The sequence below is a fragment of the Rhodnius prolixus genome, unplaced genomic scaffold, assembly GCF_049639745.1.
Source record: "Rhodnius prolixus isolate KJV_2025 unplaced genomic scaffold, Rpr scaffold_2, whole genome shotgun sequence".
Taxonomy (NCBI): Eukaryota; Metazoa; Arthropoda; class Insecta; order Hemiptera; family Reduviidae; genus Rhodnius; species Rhodnius prolixus.
Genome location: NW_027411592.1, coordinates 60,909,632 through 60,931,575, shown reverse-complemented (window position 1 = coordinate 60,931,575; position 21,944 = coordinate 60,909,632). Strand labels below are relative to the sequence as shown.

The window sequence follows — 21,944 nt, the reverse complement described above, 5'->3', positions numbered from 1 at the left end:
TTCAATGTGTTTACTTAAAATTCTCTTAGTATTTACAATTATTTTGAAAAAAAATTTACAAATCTTCATTTACAGTACGAAGTATTCAAAGAGACCAAGAATCTGGAAGTCTATCTACCGGCAGATCAGATTCCAGCATCTTGTGGCGGAGATGTGGCTCACGATCAAACGGAATGGGCTGAATTATTTAAGGTAAGTTAACTTGGTCTCGAAGACCGTATCATAAAGTTAAACGTATGCTTAACACAATACTCACGACCATACTTAAAGGGGAATCGAACCCACTAAACCAACAATACATCTTAGCATTGCGGGTCTAGTCTCTTAATCGCCTAACATACTTTACTATAAATTTCTAATATTAACCATTAAATAAAATCCAAGGCCGTAGACCAGGGGAATCGAACCCACTAAACCAACAATACATCTTAGCATTGCGGGTCTAGTCTCTTAACCGCCTAACATACTTAACTATAAATTTCTCATATTATGTCATAGTTATCTCATAGTTCTTATTGTCTTCGTGTAAAATATTATGATTCATCACATTGTGGTATTTACTGATTATTACGTATTCCCATGTTTATTTATTTTCTTTTATTTTAACTGATATATTTAAAAGAACATTTTAGAAATCATAATGAATGTTAAAAAATGAAAAGATGGTTTTAAATAATAGAAAGTGTTCATTAAATAAATTCAGTAGTCAAATAAATAAATAAAATATTCAAATAAATAGTTCTTTAAATTTTTCTAAAAGTAAAACTTTGAATACACAAATTAGACAAGAAACAAAACGGTCGTAAGTAAATATTTATTATGATTAGAAATCGTTCTAAGATCTAATAATAATTATTTATTCATTTTTATTAATATATAGATATCCTTTCACCTACTTTTATTATTATTAATGTTTAATAAAGAATAAACAAATGGGAAGGTTATACAACTTAGTTATAACATATGTTTCTTTGGAATAAATTAAAAAACATTAATAACATTTAGTTCATTTAATAGTCGTATAGATGGTGCTGACTTTATTATATATACGTAGATCTAGGCAATGAAAAGATTTCCTTGGTTTATTTTGTTAATTAAAAAATAGTTTATTAATTAAACGAACTTTCACTATGTATACAATTTAGAACTATTGAGAATTAATTTAATAAATAAGAATTTATTTATTATCTTAATTGTTTTGAGTCTTTTGGTTGTTAAGCATTTTGTAAACTATCCCGATAGATGGCAGTGCTATGTAGCAATTTTCTGGTCTTGACTTGAGTCCTGAGAAAACATCTACCCTCACCCAACCCAAGATATTCTCAGGATGACTCCTTTAGCCCACTTCCTAGAAAAAATGGAGAGCAAAAGAGATTCAGGCTTAAAACCTAACGGCAAGGAGTGCTTGAATTAAATAGCCCCGGAATTGCTACACCTGTTTTAATAATTAATTATGATTTAGCTCATAAAATCAGGGCTTTTAAGGGTTCCCATTAATAATAAACGGCGTTTGGTTACTACGAATCTACCTTAAGTCCTCAAATTAGAGATTGTTTAGACCCTTATAATAGGCCTCTTAATATTAAGATACCCTACATAGGGTTTCCTCAGTGGGGGGGAGATTCTGTACGGCTTGTGTACCCACCAAGATTCAACATTCTCTAGGGTTTCCACAAAGACTTAATAATCACGTCAATGATTTGAATAATTTCCACTGGTGACCGCATTTAATTAGAAAATAATAAGGAATCAGATAGGGAAGGGATTAGCTATGAGGTTAGCATACTGGACTCCCACGCGGAGGTCCCGGGTTCGAATCCAGCAGCTGACCCTTAGATTTTCTCTTCCTAGGAGCTTCTTACAGCTCACTGTCCGGTGATGGACAGTGTTGTCTGTAACGAGAGAACACTGTCCGGAGGCCGGCAGTGCACTGGAAAAAGCTCCGGGCGCTAATAACCTTGGATGTTGACGCGCCTTAAATCATTAAAAAAAAAAAAAAAAAAAAAATAAGGAATCAGCTGGGCGAGATTGAATTTAATAACAGTTACCTGACCTTTAACCTTTAGTCATTCAATTATTACAGGTTGTCATTAATTAACACGAATATTGTATTAAATTAAACCACGTTAGTAATAATTGGCCATTTGTCTGTAACAGTTCGTATCTCATCTCCCCCAAATAAGTTTTGCAGATACTGTGATTGTTGAGACCTGCGAAGCTAATATGTATTGTTGGTTTAATGGGTTCGATTCCCCTGGTCTAGGCCTTGGATTTTATTTAATGGTTAATATGAGAAATTTATAGTAAAGTATGTTAGGCGGTTAAGAGACTAGACCCGCAATGCTAAGATGTATTGTTGGTTTAGTGGGTTCGATTCCCCTGATCTAGGCCTTGGATTTTATTCAATGGTTAATAAAAGAAAATTTACAGTAAAGTATGTTCACTAGTCGCCTCCGTCCATGACACCAAATTGGTAGTTGGACGTTAAGCCCCACCTGAAAAAATAGGCGATTACTTTACTTTTTACTGTGATTGTAAACTTAAAATGAACGATTTCAAATTATTAATATTCAACTTGACCTCAAAGCAATTATTTTAGTTCGAAATAACATGGCTCACATAATGTTTTGTTTTTTTTGAGTTCGAAACAAATTCAAAACTTGAGTAGTTGTAGGAGTGTGTTTTGTAGAACAAAAAACTCTAAAAACCCAGCCTTCTTCCCGTCACAGAACAATCGATAACTGATCATTTCCGGTGAATACACTATATCGAAACTTTTATGACACAAAACGCGCATTACTTTCTCTTATCATAGTTAACGGAAGTAGAAATATTCCATCATTTCCTATGCTGTATTTGCTGTAGAAAATAGAGAAATTTTCATTCGTTTGATTGTATCACAATGTTTTGAAAGTTTTTAAAAAGAATGGTCCATTGCTACTCCATAATTAGATCAAATAAACTTCACAGTTGTTGACAGCTGTCCGGTAGGTGTGTTGCAATCTAATGTGAATAAATCACTTAACTTTTTCTTTTAAGAATTCTTTTAAGCATCGAACTTCTAAGTCGTAAACAATCAAAAATCTAGAAATTCTCTGTCGCAACATTCGATTTTAAGAAGTGATGCTGTTCTTTTACACCTTTCCTCCGAAGCGTGTCGGTAGGTTTTCTAATTAATGATGAAAAAGAATAATATTATTTATAGTAAAATGGGAGAGAAAGGAACACAAGGGTGTGTTTAGTAAATGAATGACCAGTGGAACTAAGAATAGGGAGAAACGTAAATCAGGGAGTTTTGTGCCCCACCCTGATCCGGCGGGGAGGAGCCAGTTTGATGCTGCGGCAAACTGGTTAGTGAGAGCGCTTTGGTCGGTGCCGTCTGATGGTGGCACTAAATCAAGAAATTGGAATGATCTTTTTGTTTTTGAATAACTTCTGCCTGCTTTAAATCCAAGACCATCTTTATTCTATTTAGGAAAAGCATTGGATGATTTTAAATAGGGTGATTATCGAAAGAAATATATCGATAATTAGAGAGGCCATTTCGTAGTTTAATTTACATACTGTGCAGCCAATTAAAAGAAAATGAATTCGTATGTTTGAGACCAGAATAAATTATTTATGACTATTTAAAAAACAAAAAAAACACTGCAAACTCACGCCATTTTACTGCCAGCTACACTCAGTGTGGTGGCTTGATAAAGGGTAATGCCCGTGTCTATAAATGTAAATATTGTTGAATGTGTGGGTGATGATGCCTGTGGGTTCACTACAAATATCTCTGCCGACTGGACTTAAATTATGTAGAAGAGAAGTATACATTTATTGTTATGCTAGGATACCCACAGAGACGCCAAGGAGCCTCAAAAAGAAGTTACATTATATTTAGAGCCAGTGTAAAAGAGTTGTTTATTTTGTTAGGCTAGGATACCCACAGGGACGCCAAGGAGCCTCGAAAAAAGTTGTATATATTGTTAGGCTAGGATACCCACAGGGACGCCAAGGAGCCTCGAAAAAAAATTAGCCCAATTAAAATTGTAGAAATCATACATCCATCAGTTTGTAATGATTAGGAGACATACTGCTGCTACCTACTGGAGAAACAACGAACTAACTCCCACAAGTGACGTCTGCTGTTAAGCTTTGAGAGTTTGGTTTTAACTCAGTGAACAGATCGACAATCGTTCAACAATCGGTTTGCTTTTACAATCGAGGTCAATATCGCTTAATGGCTATAAATCTCCATGATCATTCTTATCTAATCACCAAAGCCTCTTTTATTACAATTCTCGAAGTATACTAGCTTATAGGCGCGACGGTAGCCGAGCGGTTAAGAGACTAGACCCGCAATGCTGAGGTGTATTGTTGGTTTAGTGGTTTCGATTCATTGGATTCCGAGGCATTGGATTTTATTAAATGGTTAATAAGAGAAATTTATAGTAAAGTATGCTTGCTAGTTGCCTCCGTCCACGGCACCTAATTGGTAGTTGGACGTAAAGCCCACCTGAAAAAATTGGCATTACTTAACTAGAAGTCAACTCTTTTCCGCTAATTTTCTAGTGGTAGGGACCGATCCACTCTCCGTCCCTTTACGCTTTCCAGCCACGTTCACCACCTTCTTAGCTGACTTAGTAGGCATATTTGAGATTTTTATTAATATTTTTGAATTTTCAAAAAACGCTTTGTTATAGTTGCTAGTGTTTCCCTTCTCTCATTTAATGATGAAATCTTTCTGTTCAACAGGAACTAGAAGAACTGCGAGAACGTTGTCGAGACTGTGGACGTAATCTAGTGAAAGTACTGTCCGATCTGTCAGGAGCGGCTGCAGGCGGAAGTACAAGTAACACGGCCAGCAGTGTACCAACGACAGCACCTAGTAGTACTGTTGGTACCGCAGTAAATATTGTCGGCAGTACAGCCATAGCGACTATCACCACAATAGTACCACCTTCGGCGACAACAGTAACCGCTGGTGAAGCTAGCAATAGATTGCAGGCTGTACAAGAGGCTAGATGTTTGGCCAGGGCGGTCACACACCACGATCTGACTAGACTGAGAACTGAAGCACCGCTTATATTGGCCGGTCTAAGAGAACGGGCGGTTTGGTTACCAGCTTCTGAGGATGTAAAGTAAGTGTGAAAAGAAGTTTCAAGTCTTGAGATTGCCCCCCCCAAAAAAAAGAAATTGCTAAAAATCCTTGAAATTTACTAAAGATTCCATTGTAACTCTACTAGTCAACTCTTAGATTCCGTAGATTGGATATCTAGAACAAAAATGTATTATTTTATTCTAAAGTATCATGTAAAAACAAAAAGGTTCAGATTAAAGTGATAGGGTTACAAGGGCCCTAAGTCCAAGAATGAAGATCTCAAAGGGAGGACCTTATTATAACCTTAATATACATATGTCGGACAGAAACCCTATTAGCTTTATATGACCAAAATATCATCAGATATTAATGTTGTTTTAGAGTTAATTATTTGCCTTAAAATTGATTTATTTTTAGATCTTTATTTTAGATCTTTAAATTTTCACAGATTCGGTATCGCCTCAGTTGAACGATTATATAGAGAAGTGGCTGGAACGGCTGAAAAAATTGAAGAACTCTCTGAGAAAAGACGTGCCAAATTGAAAGATATTGCCAGAGTGAAGGCGCTAGAACTGGAAACAGAACAGGTATGTGTCATTGGGATAATCCCTATTTTGCAAAAAATTTTTGCCTAGGATTCACTATTTTACCTAGGATTTACTATTTTACCTACAGTTGGCAAGACCTAGTGATGGATGTTAGCTAAGCTATATTATTTTACCTTAAGGTGTTTTGGAGCGTTGTTCATGTTTAGGCTGGTATAGCCGGAGGGGTTTCCTACATCGCTGAATTAATCTATTTTTGTCTGTAGTCCACTAAATCCTTCCTATTTTTCACTTCTATTCTAAGCTGAACTTAAAGATCTTTCTCTGTCTCACACTCTATCCTTATCCCGAAACAAAATCCTCTAAGAGCGGCTTATCCCGCTTCCTTTGCACCATTAAATTTATAATTTTATTTAATTTGTTGAACTAGTTAGATTAAATTTTCTTCATTATGGGCACTAGAGTTTTCATTTCTTCAGGGCTCATCTGATTTTCCTGAGGGTTGCCTCAAACACTGATACCCACCAACATTCAAAATAGAATAGAATTCATAATAGAACTATGACGTAGTTGGATAACTATTTGGATTTAGTGTTCAATCTCCCTGTAGCCACAAATATCTCTTGTTCATTTCGACAGATAATTGTACTTGGAATCCCTTGGGATTTGGGACTGCGCATAGCTGTTCCTACCTCTCATTAAAACAAAATCAATACTCCCAAAATTATTTACAATATCCTGTCTCTTCCCTGGAAGGTACTTAAACAATATCTCGTAAATTAAAAGTAAAAAAAAGTAAAGTAATCGCCTATTTTTTCAGGCGGGGCTTAACGTCCAACTACCAAATTAGGTGTCGTGGACGGAGGCGGCTAGCAAACATAGTTTACTGTAAATTTCTTTTATTAACTATTAAATAAAATCCAAGGCCTAAGACCGGGAATCGAACCCACTAAACCAACAATACATCTTAGCTTCGCAGGTCTCGCCTCTAACTGCTCGGCTACCAATATCTCGTAAATTATTAACATTTCTAATTTTAATTTCCATTACATTCTAAATGCAATGGTATAGTATTTCAATGTGGGGGGGAAAAAAAATCAGCATTCAGATAATCAGAAAAAGTTCATTAATTCCCTGATTGAGAATTGATTCCCTCTAATGTGCTATTTTTGTGTCTTGTACAGAACTATCTCTTTATATGCAGGTAGTGTTTAATAAAAGTTTTAAAATGTTTGGGCAAAGATTCGTTCCCCTTGAAAAGAACCGTTCCTCTTGGTGAATAGAGTTAATTTTTTTCTGTGTTAAGGTAATGCTTGTTTTCCCTCCAAACTATAGTGTAACTGTTGGCAAGAATTTAAATCCCATTCAAATATTTGTTGGCTTAGGAACATTGTGGTAAGAAGGAACATTTTTTTTTTTTTTAGGTACAAATTAAACATTACTAAACAGTAAATATTTAGCTGATATTATTAAAAACAACATTCGAATCAGTTTAGGTTATCTAAGTAGGTTTTAGGTTGAAATGCATTATGGGTAGACTGTAGCTGTTGTTTGAATTAATTGTAACCTTACTATTTAGTTTTTGAATAAGTAAACGAAGTGTTATTTTAAGTAATATTAAGTTAAGTTTTAAGTGTTAATGTGCTTTCTGTGAAAAACTTTAAGGTTTAATTTCTTGACTGGTTTCTTTTTAATTTGGGAGAGATGTCTTTATCTACAGGTATGTGTTTACGTTTCATTAATTTGAACAAACATTTTGAATCATCTTAAGATGAGATCACTTGAGGCTATTATTGTTATACTGTGATTATTATAGTATCTACTTCTACTACTTTCATTACACTCTACAGTTTTAAATTCTAACCAAACATCTACGTGCATGTATGTATTTCTTGAAATTACTTCTCATACCTAGTTACGGTTAGAATTATTATTTTTAAGCCTACAGGCATTAACAAGAAGCTGTGCATTTAATTTTGAATAGTTTTTTCCCACTTCCCACACTTGTTTACTGTTAATCCAAATAACCAATTTGTCATCTGTTATTATTACTCGTTATTACTACAGTCAAGTTGTAATTGTAAACTGTTACAAAGTAATTGCAAGTTAACAGCTGAAATGAAATGTTTAATAAGTTGTATTTTTTTTTTTTTGAACAATTTCTCTTTAGCAATTTGTCATTTAGTTTGTTACAACTATTTAAAATAAATTGAACTGTTCTTTTACACATGCGCACTGATTCTTTGAACTTTCTCTTTCTAAATTGTTTATAAATTATAAACTATTCTATTGCTTAAAAATATTAGTAATTACTAAAACTCGTGTAACTAGTGATTTTATTAATGAAAAAAAGAGCACCAAAATTGATTCTGGAGTTATTCCGTTGTTCACACGTTATCAAAATAACCCTTTGCAGAGTTGCATGAACCCCATTATTTAGCCAACAGTGATGTTCTTAATTAACTTGTTGTTTTGAACATTTCTAATTAAAACAACAAAAATTTATATTCCGACCAAGTTATACGGCGGACTACTTGCATTTTAACAAAACAAAACAATGAATCAATCCTGTATTACTGGCCAGTTTACAGAGTTGCTGAGACCGGGACTAGACACTAACTATACGAGGGTCGTTTGAAAAGTCCGTGCAAAAATAAAAACTACTTAATTTTTTGGGGTAAACCTTTTTTATTTTTCAACATAGTCTCCTTTTAGGCTTATACACTTCGTCCAACGCTGCTCTAGTTTGTTGATCCCTTCCGAATAATAGGATTTGTCCAAGTCTGAAAAATAGCCATTCGTTTCTGCAATCACCTTCTCGTTTGAATAAAATCTTTTTCCCGCCAGCCATTTCTTAATATTAGGGAACAAATAGTAGTCCGAGGGAGCCAAGTCTGGAGAATAGGGGGCATGTGAAACGAGTTGGAACCCTATTTCCATTAATTTTGCGACCACAACTGCTGAGGTGTGAGCTGATGCGTTGTCGTGATGGAAAAGGACTTTTCTTGTGGGCCAATCGTGGGCGTTTTTCTTGCAGCTCGGTTTTCAAACGGTCCAATAACGATGAATAATATGCACCTGTAATAGTTTTACCCTTTTCTAGATAGTCGATGAGGATTATTCCTTGCGAATCCTAAAAGACAGTCGCCATAATCTTTCCGGCCGAAGGAACGGTCTTCGCCTTTTTTGGCGCAGATTCCCCCTTGGTAACCCATTGTTTAGATTGTTCTTTGGTCTCAGGAGTGTAGTGATGTATCCATGTTTCATCCACAGTGACGAAACGACGCTTAAAGTCTTGCGGATTCTTCTGGAACAGCTGCAAACCGTCCTTGCAACACTTCACACGATTTCGTTTTTGGTCAAGCGTGAGCAATCGCGGCACCCATCTTGCGGATAGCTTTGTCATGTCCAAATGTTGATGCAAAATATTATGTACCCGTTCATTCGAGATGCCCACAGCACTAACAATCTCACGCACCTTCACTCTTCTGTCATCCATCACCATATCATGGATTTTATCAATGATTTCTGGAGTAGTAATCTCAACAGGGCGTCCAGAACGTTCAGCGTCACTTGTGCCCATATGGCCACTCCGAAAATTTTGAAACCACTTATAAACTGTTCTAATCGAAGGTGCAAAGTCACCATAATGTTTATCAAGCTTCTCTTTAGTCTCCTGAGGCGTTTTGCCTTTCATAAAGTAGTGTTTAATCAGCACTCGAAATTCTTTTTCGTCCATTTTTTTGAAAATCACTCGACTTCCTCGATTCAAACGAATGCCAAACACAAAGAAATAGACCGATCTGGCTGAAACTTGGTGTGTGTTCTTCCAAGAGATGCTACTAACTAAACATAACCTCGATACGCGCCAGTGGTGCTATCTCTCTGACTTTGCACGGACTTTTCAAACGACCCTCGTATAACTATCACTTTAATCTCCCATAATCACAATCCTTAATCCTATCGATAATCTTGTGTGAAGCTTTCACAAGACCTAGCCTAGTAAAATATGTTTAATTATATGCCCCTAGTTCGTTTTGCTTTTAGTAGGGGACTGAATAGTTTGGTTTTTGAAGATTCTCTTAGCATCTTGATGTTAGAATATTTTTGACCATTCTATTTGCATCTTATCTTGAGAATACTTTTGGTATTTCCATAGCATAGTTTGGACCATCCTTACAACTCATACATAGAATACTTTTGAAGCCTTCAAGGTTATACTTAAGACCATTCTATTTGCGTCTTATCTTGAGTATAAGAGTTGCTAGTATTTCCATAGCATAGTTTGGACCATTCTTACAACTCATACATAGAATAATTTTGAAATCTTCAAGGGCATACTTGAGACCATTCTATTTGCATCTTATCTTGAGAATACTTTTGGTACCTCCATTGTATAGTTTTGACCATTATTGCTACTCATTCATAGAATAATTTTGAAATCTTCAAGGGCATACTTGAGACCATTCTTTTTGCCTCTTATCTTGAGAATACTTTTGTTACCTCCATAGTATAGTTTTGACCATTATTGCTACTCATTCATAGAATAATTTTGAAATCTTCAAGGGCATACTTGAGACCATTCTATTTGCATCTTATCTTGAGAATACTTTTGGTACCTCCATAGTATAGTTTTGACCATTATTGCAACTCATTCATAGAATAATTTTGAAATCTTCAAGGGCATACTTGAGACCATTCTATTTGCATCTTATCTTGAGAATACTTTTGGTACCTCCATAGTATAGTTTTGACCATTATTGCAACTCATTCATAGAATAATTTTGAAATCTTCAAGGGCATACTTGAGACCATTCTATTTGCATCTTATCTTGAGAATACTTTTGGTACCTCCATAGTATAGTTTTGACCATTATTGCAACTCATTCATAGAATAATTTTGAAATCTTCAAGGGCATACTTGAGACCATTCTATTTGCATCTTATCTTGAGAATACTTTTGGTACCTCCATAGTATAGTTTGGACCATTCTTACAACTCATACATAGAATAATTTTGAAATCTTCAAGGGCATACTTGAGACCATTCTATTTGCCTCTTATCTTGAGAATACTTTTGTTACCTCCATAGTATAGTTTTGACCATTATTGCTACTGATTCATAGAATAATTTTGAAATCTTCAAGGGCATACTTGAGACCATTCTATTTGCATCTTATCTTGAGAATACTTTTGGTACCTCCATAGTATAGTTTGGACCATTCTTACAACTCATACATAGAATAATTTTGAAATCTTCAAGGGCATACTTGAGACCATTCTATTTGCATCTTATCTTGAGAATACTTTTGGTACCTCCATTGTATAGTTTTGACCATTATTGCTACTCATTCATAGAATAATTTTGAAATCTTCAAGGGCATACTTGAGACCATTCTTTTTGCCTCTTATCTTGAGAATACTTTTGTTACCTCCATAGTATAGTTTGGACCATTCTTACAACTCATACATAGAATAATTTTGAAATCTTCAAGGGCATACTTGAGACCATTCTATTTGCATCTTATCTTGAGAATACTTTTGGTACCTCCATTGTATAGTTTTGACCATTATTGCTACTCATTCATAGAATAATTTTGAAATCTTCAAGGGCATACTTGAGACCATTCTATTTGCATCTTATCTTGAGAATACTTTTGGTACCTCCATAGTATAGTTTGGACCATTCTTACAACTCATTCATAGAATAATTTTGAAATCTTCAAGGGCATACTTGAGACCATTCTATTTGCATCTTATCTTGAGAATACTTTTGGTACCTCCATTGTATAGTTTTGACCATTATTGCTACTCATACATAGAATAATTTTGAAATCTTCAAGGGCATACTTGAGACCATTCTATTTGCATCTTATCTTGAGAATACTTTTGGTACCTCCATAGTATAGTTTGGACCATTCTTACAACTCATTCATAGAATAATTTTGAAATCTTCAAGGGCATACTTGAGACCATTCTATTTGCATCTTATCTTGAGAATACTTTTGGTACCTCCATTGTATAGTTTTGACCATTATTGCTACTCATTCATAGAATAATTTTGAAATCTTCAAGGGCATACTTGAGACCATTCTTTTTGCCTCTTATCTTGAGAATACTTTTGTTACCTCCATAGTATAGTTTGGACCATTCTTACAACTCATACATAGAATAATTTTGAAATCTTCAAGGGCATACTTGAGACCATTCTATTTGCATCTTATCTTGAGAATACTTTTGGTACCTCCATAGTATAGTTTTGACCATTATTGCTACTGATTCATAGAATAATTTTGAAATCTTCAAGGGCATACTTGAGACCATTCTATTTGCATCTTATCTTGAGAATACTTTTGGTACCTCCATAGTATAGTTTTGACCATTATTGCAACTCATTCATAGAATAATTTTGAAATCTTCAAGGGCATACTTGAGACCATTCTATTTGCATCTTATCTTGAGAATACTTTTGGTACCTCCATAGTATAGTTTTGACCATTATTGCAACTCATTCATAGAATAATTTTGAAATCTTCAAGGGCATACTTGAGACCATTCTATTTGCATCTTATCTTGAGAATACTTTTGGTACCTCCATAGTATAGTTTTGACCATTATTGCAACTCATTCATAGAATAATTTTGAAATCTTCAGGTGTGTACACTTTTTTATCCATTCCCTCTGCATCTTATCTTCGAAAAACGATACTTTAGATGTCTCCATAGAATAGTTTTGATTATATTTTTTACCGGAATTACCGGAGTATTAACTGAATCTCCTCCTGAGACTACAGGACAAATCTCCGAGACCGTCTCTGTTGGCCTGTTTCTAGAAGTAGTTACCCATGGGAGTGACCACTTAGAGGCTGAGGTAGTATCTCTCTCTCTCTCTCTCTCTCTCTCTCTCTCTCTCTCTCCGTAACAATCAATAACTTTGATTAGAAATATTCTGTAAATTAACAGGTGATATTATTAACTTCAGCCTTTTTTTTTGATGTGTGGTAAATGTAACTCCCCGTGTAATCTCACATTTCAGAGCATTAAAAAAAATATCCCCCCTCTAGGAGAAACAATGTTTCAAAACTATTACACGTATTTCTTCATCAATCAACTTAAGTTACTTTATATCGTATAGTTTCTCATATACCTACGTTCATTCCAAGTACAGATTGTATTTACTACAGTAACAAATGTTCTATCATCCATTTCTACAAGTACCAAATTGCTTCTACTCTTTTAAAATATACGTACTGTACAAGGCCAACTTCCGGTATTTTAATAACACTTTTGACCAGTGATTTGTCATTTTGTTTTTCTCTTCTTTCATTCTACTTCTCATACATAACCTTCATCAATTGGAGGTTACAGTGAAAGTTATAATTTTTTTGTATTTATTGTAATTACATATTGTATTAGATTTGTGTTTTATTTGATTTATTTTTGTCTAGTATTGAGGGGTTTGATGTATTATTTTTAGTGTCATTAATTTGTGGGTCGAGACTTAAGAATGACTTGGTATTTCGAAGAGGGGGTGGGGAAGTGGGCCTAAAGTTCTTTAACGTTTTGATCATTATTTATGATCTTGGTACTTTGTAAGACAATTACATCTCTTTGAAAACATTTAATTGTTCCATGGTATTGTGTAATCGGCGGAACCATATAACATATTGGAGTGCCCTGAGGCGGCTGCTATCTTAAGACAGAGGTGTCTTAATTGCCTAAATGTCTTTTAATTGTGAAATGCTTTATTTTTTTTAACAGCTTTCACTGGTTGCCTTAATTTTTCATTTTTTTTTTTTTAATATTGACTGTTGATTGAAATTGACATGGTTGACTTTTTTTCTTTCTTAATGTGACTCTCTTTAGTCACAAGACTTGATGCTCTGCACAAGATAAATCTCTTTAAGCTCTGTCTGAAAAGACTATACGAGGGTCGTTTGAAAAGTCCGTGCAAAGTCAGAGAGATAGCACCACTGGCGCGTATCGAGGTTATATTTAGTTAGTAGCATCTCTTGGAAGAACACACACCAAGTTTCAGCCAGATCGGTCTATTTCTTTGTGTTTGGCATTCGTTTGAATCGAGGAAGTTGAGTGATTTTCAAAAAATGGACGAAAAAGAATTTCGTGTGTTGATTAAACACTACTTTATGAAAGGCAAAACGCCTGAGGAGACTAATGAGAAGATTGATAAACATTATGGTGACTCTGCACCTTCGATTAGAACAGTTTATAAGTGGTTTCAAAATTTTCGGAGTGACAAGTGACGCTGAACGTTCTGGACGCCCTGTTGAGGTTACTACTCCAGAAATCATGGATAAAATCCATGATATGGTGATGGATGATAGAAGAGTGAAGGTGCGTGAGATTGCTAGTGCTGTGGGCATCTCGAATGAACGGGTACATAATATTTTGCATCAACATTTGGACATGACAAAGCTATCCGCAAGATGGGTGCCGCGATTGTTCACGCTTGACCAAAAACGAAATCGTGTGAAGTGTTGCAAGGACGGTTTGCAGCTGTTCCAGAAGAATCCGCAGGACTTTAAGCGTCGTTTCGTCACTGTGGATGAAACATGGATACATCGCTACACTCCTGAGACCAAAGAACAATCTAAACAATGGGTTACCAAGGGGGAATCTGCGCCAAAAAAAGGCGAAGACCGTTCCTTCGGCCGTAAAGATTATGGCGACTGTCTTTTTGGATTCGCAAGGAATAATCCTCATCGACTATCTGGAAAATGGTAAAACTATTACAGGTGCATATTATTCATCGTTATTGGACCGTTTGAAAACCGAGCTGCAAGAAAAACGCCCACGATTGGCCCACAAAAAAGTCCTTTTACATCACGACAACGCACCAGCTCACACCTCAGCAGTTGTGGTCGCAAAATTAATGGAAATAGGGTTTCAACTCGTTTCACATCCCCCCTATTCTCCAGACTTGGCTCCCTCGGACTACTATTTGTTCCCCAATATGAAGAAATGGCTGGCGGGAAAAAGATTTTATTCAAACGAGGAGGTGATGCAGAAACGAATGGCTATTTTTCAGACTTGGACAAATCCTATTATTCGGAAGGGATCAACAAACTAGAGCAGCGTTGGACGAAGTGTATAAGCCTAAAAAGAGACTATGTTGAAAAATAAAAAAGGTTTACCCCAAAAAATTAAGTAGTTTTTATTTTTGCACGGACTTTTCAAATTACCCTCGTATAGTCTACCTAATGGGTCGCCAAACTTTTTTTTTGATCATGGACCCCCCTATATAATTTTTCGAAATCTCCATCGACCCCCACATAAAAGTAATTTTCAGTTAATTAAAAATAAAACTATCCATTAGGTACTGTATTTGTACTACAATTTATTTGATGATTTTAAACATTTATTAAAGTAATTTTACATTGTGGAACACTCAGTTTTTATGAAAAATATCTAATGTTGAAATTTAAATACCTTAATATTTATTAAATAATAATTAAAGTAGCTACAGTATTGCTTGAGATGGGTGGTGCCTAGTGTTTCTTTGCAAGGTTCCGCTATATTGGGTTCGATTTTTTTTTTTAAATGATTTAAGGCGCGTCAATTTCTAAGGTTATTGGCGCCCGGAGCTTTTTTTTTCAGTGCACTGCCGGCCTCCGGACAGTGTTCTCACGTTATAGACAACCGGGACTGTGAGCTGTAAGAAGCTCGCTAGTAAGAGAAAATCTAAGGGTTAGCAGCTGGATTCGTACCAGCGGGACCTCCGCGTGGGAATCCAATACGCTAACCGCATAGCTAATCCCTTCCGTGTTGAGATTATTTTTCCTTCGACCCCCTGGCTCAGATCGATCTCCTGCTTTTGTTAAATAGACCCCTGGGGGGTCTATCTATGTAGACCACTTTGGCCGACCTCTGGTCTACCTAGTCTTCACCAAATTGCCAATCCTAGGATTACACTCCAGCTCCCCATTCCTCCCTCCGTTTAGGAGCCACCACAGAAACGGCCTAAAACTGGTGGTAGTCCAGTCTCCCCAATCTCCTCTATCCCCCGGTATTAGAACTTGAAAGACTTGCATAAGTCTTTCAAGTTCCTGCCCCCATTCCTTCCGGTTTAGCTTTGTAATGTCCCTCCCCCATAAAAGTAAGTGCACATAAATTACGTATTTCAGTATTTCACACAATCTTGATTTAAAAAAAAAAAAAAAAAAAAATGGCGGCCGTAATATAATTGATTAATTAGTAAAACTTGTTAGTTTTGCATTTGTGGTTATCTCAGCGCCATATATCATGTGTACACCTTATGGAGAGGGTGTTACTTTCTTTGGCCATGGTGTAGAAATTGTTATAGTTGCATGTATGTACGTAGGTGCGCGTTGCACAAACCCCAAACGGCGGGGGCCCATCCGGTTATTGCAGGTCGTCGCAAGAACTACTACTGCTTCCTGGTGATTAGACGAGCGAGAGGGAGATCCCCCCCACAATCTGTGCCTTATTAGTAAATTCCATCGATGGCACAATAAATCCCCAGTATATCCCTTTTCTCTGATATTCATTCCTCTTAAATTTATTCTTTTGGTATTCCTCTTCCTTCTATAAATCTTCGTATCACCACCTCCATCATCACATTCTTCTTTAACTTGCCTTTTAAAGTGGAAGTTTAATTAGTTAGTTTCGTATATACACATATCGGATCTCTGTTCGCCTTCTAGAGTGACCATACCCTATTTGCGCTTACCTGTCTCTCTCCCTCCCTGGAAAGCCACATCATAATTAGGACGTACCCACAGAGCTAAGTCCTCCACTCGGAAGATCCTTTCTCCCTAATTTCTGGTCGTATTTTTAGTTTGTGTTCGAGTGAAACAGCAAACGTTCCTAAAAAATCGAAAACCCTCATCATTCTGAAAGGTAGCATTCATTCAGTTTAGGTGTTACATCCGGTACTAAAAAAAATTTTCGGTCAAAATACGCCAACCCGGAATACAGCAACTTTACTGAAGCTTTTTTTTTGCGATTTTAAATATATAAATATATAGCTGATGTTATCAGTTATAGCGGTGCATGTTCGTTGTATCTCTGAACGGATTCAGCCTTTAAATTCATCAGCAGAGGTATATTAAACAGTTTGTTGGTAGAGAATTCGACTTTAGTTATGTTTCCCTCTCACATTAAATTTACTGTTGACTCTGCTGATGGTTGAAGGTCCGAAACTGGTCAGAATACAGTAAACATGCACAGCTATAACGGATAATATCAGCGATAACCACTGCTGAAGTTGAATTTTGATTAAAAGGTTTTAGGGGGCCGCAATCAGATCCGATAATAAAGTTTTTTTTTTAGTTTGGAAATCAATCAAATCGGAAAGTGCTTATTTTAATAAATCGATTTTTTTAAAAGTTATTTTCGGTGAGTATTTTTTCTTGAAAATCGGTGGTGTCTTGGATTTTCTTTCAGAACCTTTGTCTAGAACAAGGTTTTCCTGCGGAAATTCGATTGAAGTCATTTATAGGAAAGGAGGGGGTTGGGAGCTTTTCTTGTAAATGCAATTCCAATACAAGTGTCTTGAATATGATTAAAGTAGGTTAAATGGGTTGCTTATATACTGAGCGTCATGGAAAGTTAGGCGCCACCGATTGCCTAGCGGTTAAGAGACTAGACCCGCAATGCTAAGATGTATTGTTGGTTTAGTAGGTTCGATTCCCGGTGTCTGGGCCTTGGATTTTATTTAATGGTTAATATGAGAAATTTATAGTAAAGTATGTTAGGCGGTTAGGAGACTAGACCCGCAATGCTAAGATGTATTGTTGGTTTAGTGGGTTCGATTCCCCTGGTCTAGGCCTTGGATTTTATTTAATGGTTAATATGAGAAATTTATAGTAAAGTATATTAGGCGGTTAGGAGACTAGACCCGCAATGCTAAGATGTATTGTTGGTTTAGTGGGTTCGATTCCCGGTGTCTAGGTCTTGGATGTTATTTAATGGTTAATATAAGGAATTTATAGTAAAGTATGTTTGCCAGTCGCCTCCGTCCACGACACCTAATTTGGTAGTTGGACGTAAAGCCCCGGCTTGAATGAAAAACAACGCAACCGGAAGTAACCACTTTACCAGAGGAGTTATTTTTTAGGTAAAAATACTTCCAGAATATTGCAAGTAATGTGTGAGAAACGATTTGGAAAGTATGAAGGTAATTTACAAATAGACGTTTACAAAGTTGGGTGTGAGATAGCGCTGCTAGATATAATTGTGGGCGGAACAGAGAGGGCAAGCTGTGGAGTGTGAGAGAAAGATGCTGCGATGATAGCGCTCAGCTGTAGCTCTATTAAATAGATAATAATTTAGATAAATTAAATTAAGAGTAAAAAAAATAACATATTAACCATTTGTAGAATTCTAAACTTTCCATTACAAACTAAATGGTGCACGCCTTCTTGTTGCTATAACAACCAGACTTCGCACAAATACGACCTATTTCACATCTCTGTCTACGTTATTATCTATTAACATTATTTATTTAGGTCCAAAAATTTCTCCTCATTTCCTTTGCACATTTCATTTAAATATTTAGTATTACCTCCTGCAGAGCGGCTAAAGTGGCTTTGCGCTTCATTATATGATAATCATTATGCATGAAATTCATATATAGCGATTTGTGTATTGCATGATTTGTTTTTTGTATGTTCTGTTTTGTGATTCTGGGCTAGCTATGCACAAAACATGCAGGCAAGAACATGTTTATTTCATTATTGTCATTTTTTTAGAGAGAATGTTTTACCGACCGATTATTTAACAGTTTTAACCAGTTAAGCGTGGAATTTAGTTTTTTTTTAAAAAAAAAACCACAATGTGCGGAATTAAATCAGACAATGACGTATATACACGTGTCGAACGCAGGGCAAAACAACCAAAAGTTTACAACGTCGTAATAGTCACTGCAAGCGACTTTTTCTGTAATCTCTCTGGGGGCTTGAGATTACCAGAGCATTCTGTGCTCTTTCAAAATCTTGCAAAGCTTTACGTTATGCATTGCTGTAGTTAAGTAGGGACGCAAGAGCTTTTTACAAGGAAGAAAAGAGCTTTTTGAATTCTTTACAACATGAAATCATTAGATTAGAATAAACCAGGGCGGCTTCAAGGCCTACGCCGCCACTGCGACCCCTTTAGAGATCTATTGTGGCTCCCTCCTCACTCTAAAGCTCACCCTCCAGACCTCGTCATTTTTGATCCGACTCTAAATTCTGGGAGAGCGACTCTTGGGTAAAGCTCTCACAGGCCTTGGTTTTTCACTCCCCTGAGAAGTAACATCCTTAGCCCAGACAAGCCCCTCACACTGACACAACACGTGCAGTGCCGCTATCTCCTCTTCCTCCTGACAGAACCTACAAAAGGCTGTCTCATCTGCCAGGCCCATGCGATGCATGTGCTTCCTGAGCCTGCAGTGGCCACAGTTAATAGGCCTACAATCTTCCTTATAGCCCCACGGCCTTGACGGATTAATTCTGCAGTCAGCCAAAATGAAATCATGCTCGTACTGAGGTCAGAACCTCAGTAAAAACGGCCATTGCACAAGGGTTGAGAGCTTCTATTTGTGTGCGTAATTCCCCAATCTCTAATGCGGAAACTAAACATGTACCAACCACTTATCATTTGGCTGACTCCCTCCACCCCCCCTCCGTATAAGATACTTGGCAGTTCTATTGGGTAAGATAAAGGAAACATCCCGCTAAATAATATTCTTATTGTATTTTATTAAAATTTCGAGTTTTTATAGTTAATGGCAATTTTATATTTTTCATAACGAGTATACACGTCAAACGCACCGTAATAGAGATTTGATTTGACGTGTATACACACCCTACTTAAAGACGTGAAATCCGAGGGGGGGAGATCCTTCTTCTTGCACCGATCTATTAGTACCGGAAGTGCTGAAAATTACTCTGTTTTTCCAGTTATCAATTTCCTTTGTAAGAGCTGAAAGGAAATCAAGGCTAGGTTAATTTGTTTAATCACTACTTTTGGTTAACCATTTCCGTTTCGGACATCTTCTTTAATCATACAGCTCGTGCATTGGATTTTTAGTCCATTCACACGTCTTACATCAAGGTCAAACCGCAATTGGCCAAACCCTGCAGGTGGGTTGCTGTCAGAAATATATATGTTATTTTTTCCTTTATTAGATACAAAATAGTACATACAAAAACAGACCCTTATAGAAATGTACATTAAGTTTACATATGAGCAAGTTATGACATGATAGAAAGCTTTCCTTTTTTTTTTTTTTGCTCCACCCCCAACTAATGTGTTGCTCAGAAGTGTGAAGCCGCAGGCGCCTCCGTACCCCCATAAAGCTCTCTGCCCCCAGTCACCCATCACCGGATACTCTTCATGTTTCTTTCTTTAGTTCGCAAACTCTACATGGATTTATTTATTTTTATTTTTTTATTTACCCCCCCCCCCCCCAACAATCCTATATTTTCTCTTTGACCCTAATACCAATTGACCCTCAACAAAAGTGATGACCCTAATTGTATTTTAGTTATTTTTTTTTTACCTTGGTACAATATAAATAATGTGTGGTTAAGAACTAGGCGTGTATATAGTGTGGGCCAATGAATTACCAGCTTTATAGGCTATTAAACTGTAAGTCATTATAGGTGAAAACTTATTGGATTCCTAAAGAACTTTCGGCAACCATGGGAAGAACTGTTGGAGTACTATTTTGTGGTTTCTTAAAGATTCTAGAAGAAAGAATCTAGGAGAGTTGATAGTTGTTGTTGAGGGAAATCTTCCAAGTTTCAGAACTTATTTATGGCATTAGTTTTATTAAAAAGGTAATTTAAATTCTCACCAGACCTCTTTTATTACAGTTCTCGAAGTATACTAGCTTATAGGCGCCACGGTAGCTGAGCGGTTAAGAGACTAGCCCCTCAATGCTAAGATGTATTGTTGGTTTAGTGGGTTCGATTCCCCCCTGTCTAGGCCTTGGATTTAATTTAAAGGTTAATATGAGAAATTTGCAGTAAAGTATGTTAGGCGCTTAAGGAGACTAGACCCGCAATGCTAAGATGTATTGTTGGTTTAGTGGGTTCGATTCCCCCCTGTCTAGGCCTTGGATTTAATTTAAAGGTTAATATGAGAAATTTGCAGTAAAGTATGTTAGGCGCTTAAGGAGACTAGACCCGCAATGCTAAGATGTATTGTTGGTTTACTGGGTTCGATTCCCCCGGTCTAAGCCTTGGATTTTATTTAATGGTTAATATGAGAAATTTATAGTAAAGTGTTTGCTAGTCGCCTCCGTCAACGACACCTAATTTGGTAGTTGGTCTCAAAACAGATCATTCTGAGTAAAAATTCGACCTTATTGCTGTATATACGCTTTGTTGAAACAGGTAGTTAACAGCTGGGGCTTATTGTTGTATTTGATTGGATCATATGTTTCTTATTTTTATTACTGAAGATAAAATAAGGAGATATGTTTTACATGGTGTTTCTTTTTTTCTTTTTTTTAAGAAAACGATTCGTGCTTTTGTACTAATCGTTTTCATTGTTGATCGTTCGCTTTAAAGTCGATAAGTGCAAAAATTTATTGTACGCCCTGAATTGACGATTGCATGTTATATGCCCATCTCTTGCTTTAGGAAACCAATCTTAATGTTAAGACCATATTGTCTGCCCTGTTTTTTAGAAGCTATCCACTTCTCAGCACAGAAAACCGGATGTAGGCCACAGGCCTCCTAGATAATGCCAACTCAACCAAAATAGGACAGATAAATATCAGTTTAAATATATATATATCTTCCAAATAGACAAAGAGAGGGGTGGTATTCATTCTATTTTCCATACATAGTATGACCTTCGTTAGAAGTTTCTTATTATAGATTTTATAGGTAAATAGTAAATAGTATGTGCAATGGACTTTCACGCACACTAACACGACTGTCTAACCCTAGTTTTTTTTTTATGTCTAGCCATTTCTATGTGAAACGTTCATAGTAAATCAGTTCCCATCTAGTTCTTCTTCTGACCATTTATCTTCTACAGTTGGACATCTGTCTTTAGAATCCTCCTAGTAATTTGCCGGTTTTGGAACTGTGTCTCCCGACAACGATGTAGCGAATTTACTGGTATTTGTTTTTATTATGTTCCGTGCAAATAAAATTTTGATATTAGTCATATTGACTCTGAAGTGGGTGGGGGTGATGGTTCGGATCCCTGAGGCTACGCAGCCTGAAGGCTCTTAACACATGGAGAGTCCAATAGACAGATATTATTTAGATTCAGCTAGAGCGGCCTCAAGGCCTACGCCACTGCAACCCCTTTGGATCTATTCTGTCTCCCC

The 21,944-nt window shown here is 36.4% G+C and overlaps 1 protein-coding gene across 1 annotated transcript in view; it reads left to right on the top strand.

The window, feature by feature from the left end:
* Window positions 1-21,944, top strand: part of LOC141448503 (uncharacterized) — a 573,566-nt gene that overhangs the window by 391,261 nt on the left and 160,361 nt on the right. The window contains exons 11-13 of the mRNA XM_074116881.1: window positions 76-192; window positions 4,744-5,129; window positions 5,538-5,676. Coding sequence (XP_073972982.1) covers window positions 76-192; window positions 4,744-5,129; window positions 5,538-5,676 — 642 coding nt within the window. The remainder of the gene's footprint in view (window positions 1-75; window positions 193-4,743; window positions 5,130-5,537; window positions 5,677-21,944) is intronic.